This window comes from Watersipora subatra, chromosome 11 (assembly GCF_963576615.1).
Source record: "Watersipora subatra chromosome 11, tzWatSuba1.1, whole genome shotgun sequence".
NCBI lineage: Eukaryota > Metazoa > Bryozoa > Gymnolaemata > Cheilostomatida > Watersiporidae > Watersipora > Watersipora subatra.
The window spans coordinates 27,387,963-27,390,280 of record NC_088718.1 but is presented as its reverse complement, the minus strand read 5'-3'; the positions used below and the strand labels follow the sequence as shown (position 1 = coordinate 27,390,280).

The 2,318-nt window shown below is 36.4% G+C and overlaps 1 protein-coding gene across 1 annotated transcript; it reads left to right on the top strand.

Moving 5' to 3' along the window:
• The first annotated feature begins 356 nt into the window (after positions 1 to 356).
• Positions 357 to 1,241, top strand: LOC137407928 (uncharacterized). Its single transcript, XM_068094313.1, has one exon. It carries the CDS (start codon positions 357 to 359, stop codon positions 1,239 to 1,241), a length of 885 nt encoding a protein of 294 aa, XP_067950414.1.
• The last annotated feature ends 1,077 nt before the right edge of the window (positions 1,242 to 2,318 follow it).

The following is a 2,318-nucleotide window of genomic DNA, read 5'->3' as shown; positions in this document are numbered from 1 at the left end:
TGCCTAATCAAATATAGATTAAAAGAGTAGAAGATGCTAGTGTAGGTAGAAAAGAGTAGAAGATGCTAGTGTAGGTATAAAAAATGAGAGAGTTCAAAAAAGGAAAAGGAAAATTGAATAATAAGAACGAAAAAAGAAAGGGGTAGACAAAAAGAGGAAGGGTAAATGTGAGAAAAAGCGAGCTGAAAAAGAAAAAGAAAAATGGAGAAAACAGAGGGAGTAAAAAAGAGAAAAAGGAGAGAAAGAGTAATGGAAGATAAAGAAAAAAGAAAAGGGGAGAATGAAAGAGAGAATAAGAAAGAGAAAGGAAGAGAGTCAGAAAGGGAAAGTGACAAAAAGGGAAAGAGGGTGTGAAGATGGTCCATCCCAGAGAGAAGGAGAAAGAAAAAGTGACAGAAAGGGAAAGAGAGCATGAAGATGGTAGTCATACCAGAGAGAAGGAGAAAGAGCAGGTGACAGAAAGGGAAAGAGAGCGTGAAGATGGTAGCCATACCAGAGAGAAGAAGAAAGAGAAAGTGACAGAAAGGGAAAGAGAACGTGAAGATGGTAGCCATACCAGAGAGAAGGAGAAAGAGAAAGTGACAGAAAGGGAAAGAGAGCGTGAAGAAAGTAACCATACCAGAGAGAAGGAGAAAGAGAAAGTGACAGAAAGGAAAAGAGAGCGTGAAGATGGTAGCCATACCAGAGAGAAGGAGAAAGAAAAAGTGACAGAAAGGGAAAGAGAACGTGAAGATGGTAGCCATATCAGAGAGAAGAAGAAAGAGAAAGTGACAGAAAGGGAAAGAGAGCATGAAGTTGGTAGTCATACCAGAGAGAAGGAGAAGGAGAAAGTGACAGAAAGGGAAAGAGAGCGTGAAGATGGTAGTCATACCAGAGAGAAGGAGAAAAAGAAAGTGACAGAAAGGGAAAGAGAGCGTGAAGATGGTAGCCATACCAGAGAGAAGGAGAAAAAGAAAGTGACAGAAAGGGAAAGAGAGCGTGAAGATGGTAGTCATACCAGAGAGAAGGAGAAAGAGAAAGTGACAGAAGGGGAAAGAGAGCGTGAAGATGGTAGCCATACCAGAGAGAAGGAGAAAAAGAAAGTGACAGAAAGGGAAAGAGAGCGTGAAGATGGTAGCCATACCAGAGAGAAGGAGAAAGAGAAAGTGACAGAAAGGGAAAGAGAGCATGAAGTTGGTAGTCATACCAGAGAGAAGGAGAAAGAGAAAAATGCAAACAAAAAAAGAGGTCAAAAGCAGTAGCGCATATGGAAAGATATTTGCAAAAGGAATGAAACTCAGGTGAACAAGGGTTGAAAAATAAATTGAAATAATGCATCCGCAAAAAGAGAGCTCACATAAGTTACATAAAAAGGTTTTTAGCAAAAGGTTTCATATGCTCCAAGCATCCACTTAATGTAATTACCTTTTCTGTCATATTATACTTAACATATTGTTTTCTTAAGAGAATATATTTTATCCAATTTTAGGAATGATAGCACATGGAGCTCAATCGATGGCAAACCTGTGATTCAACAATGTCAAGGTAACTTTGTTGTTGCCTTCTTTTATTATTTTAGACCACCCACACTGATAGTTTTTTATTATGATGCTTTTCATGTTACTTTAAAATTGCTTTCAGGTATTCTTCAGAATAATTTTATTTCTAAAAATGATTTTCTATAGCCCAAACCCTACCTTCGTTTTTTCTACATTCCCACTCATTCTTCACTTATCTCTGTACAATATCCATCTTCCTTTAATAAAGATACGGTTTTGTGTACTTTTTGCAGCCTCTGCAAAAAGTAATGTGCTTTGGAGGTGTTGAGCAGGTCCTGTGGTCCCCTTTGTTTTTTTACTTTAGCAATACTGTTTCAACAGTGTTGTAACTCAATTGAATTAATTAAAAACTTTATTGTTTAAATGTTTGGTTATCACAGCAATTGAAAAGGAAGAAGATCTCAATTCTGTATGACAGTGTTTTGGCAACAGCCAAGCATCATGCTTGCTATTAACTGCTCAGTACCTAGACTGTAAATTAAGTAGGATATTCAATGTTTCACTTCATATTTTATGGCATAAAGACAAAAATTGTATTGCTATATTATTACACAAGTTATTTTTATTCTGTGATATATATTGACACATGATGTTTCTAGTTTGGTAGTTCTGGTGCTTAATAAGTGGCTTCAAATTTGGAGAAAAAAAACTAAACAGAGTTACCCTTCAGGTCATATGGCATATTGTAAACCAATCATAATTAGTATCGTTGTGTAGCTAAAAAATTACTCTTTTTGATCTAAATAGAACTTTTCGAATATTTATGTTAAGGCAACTCTA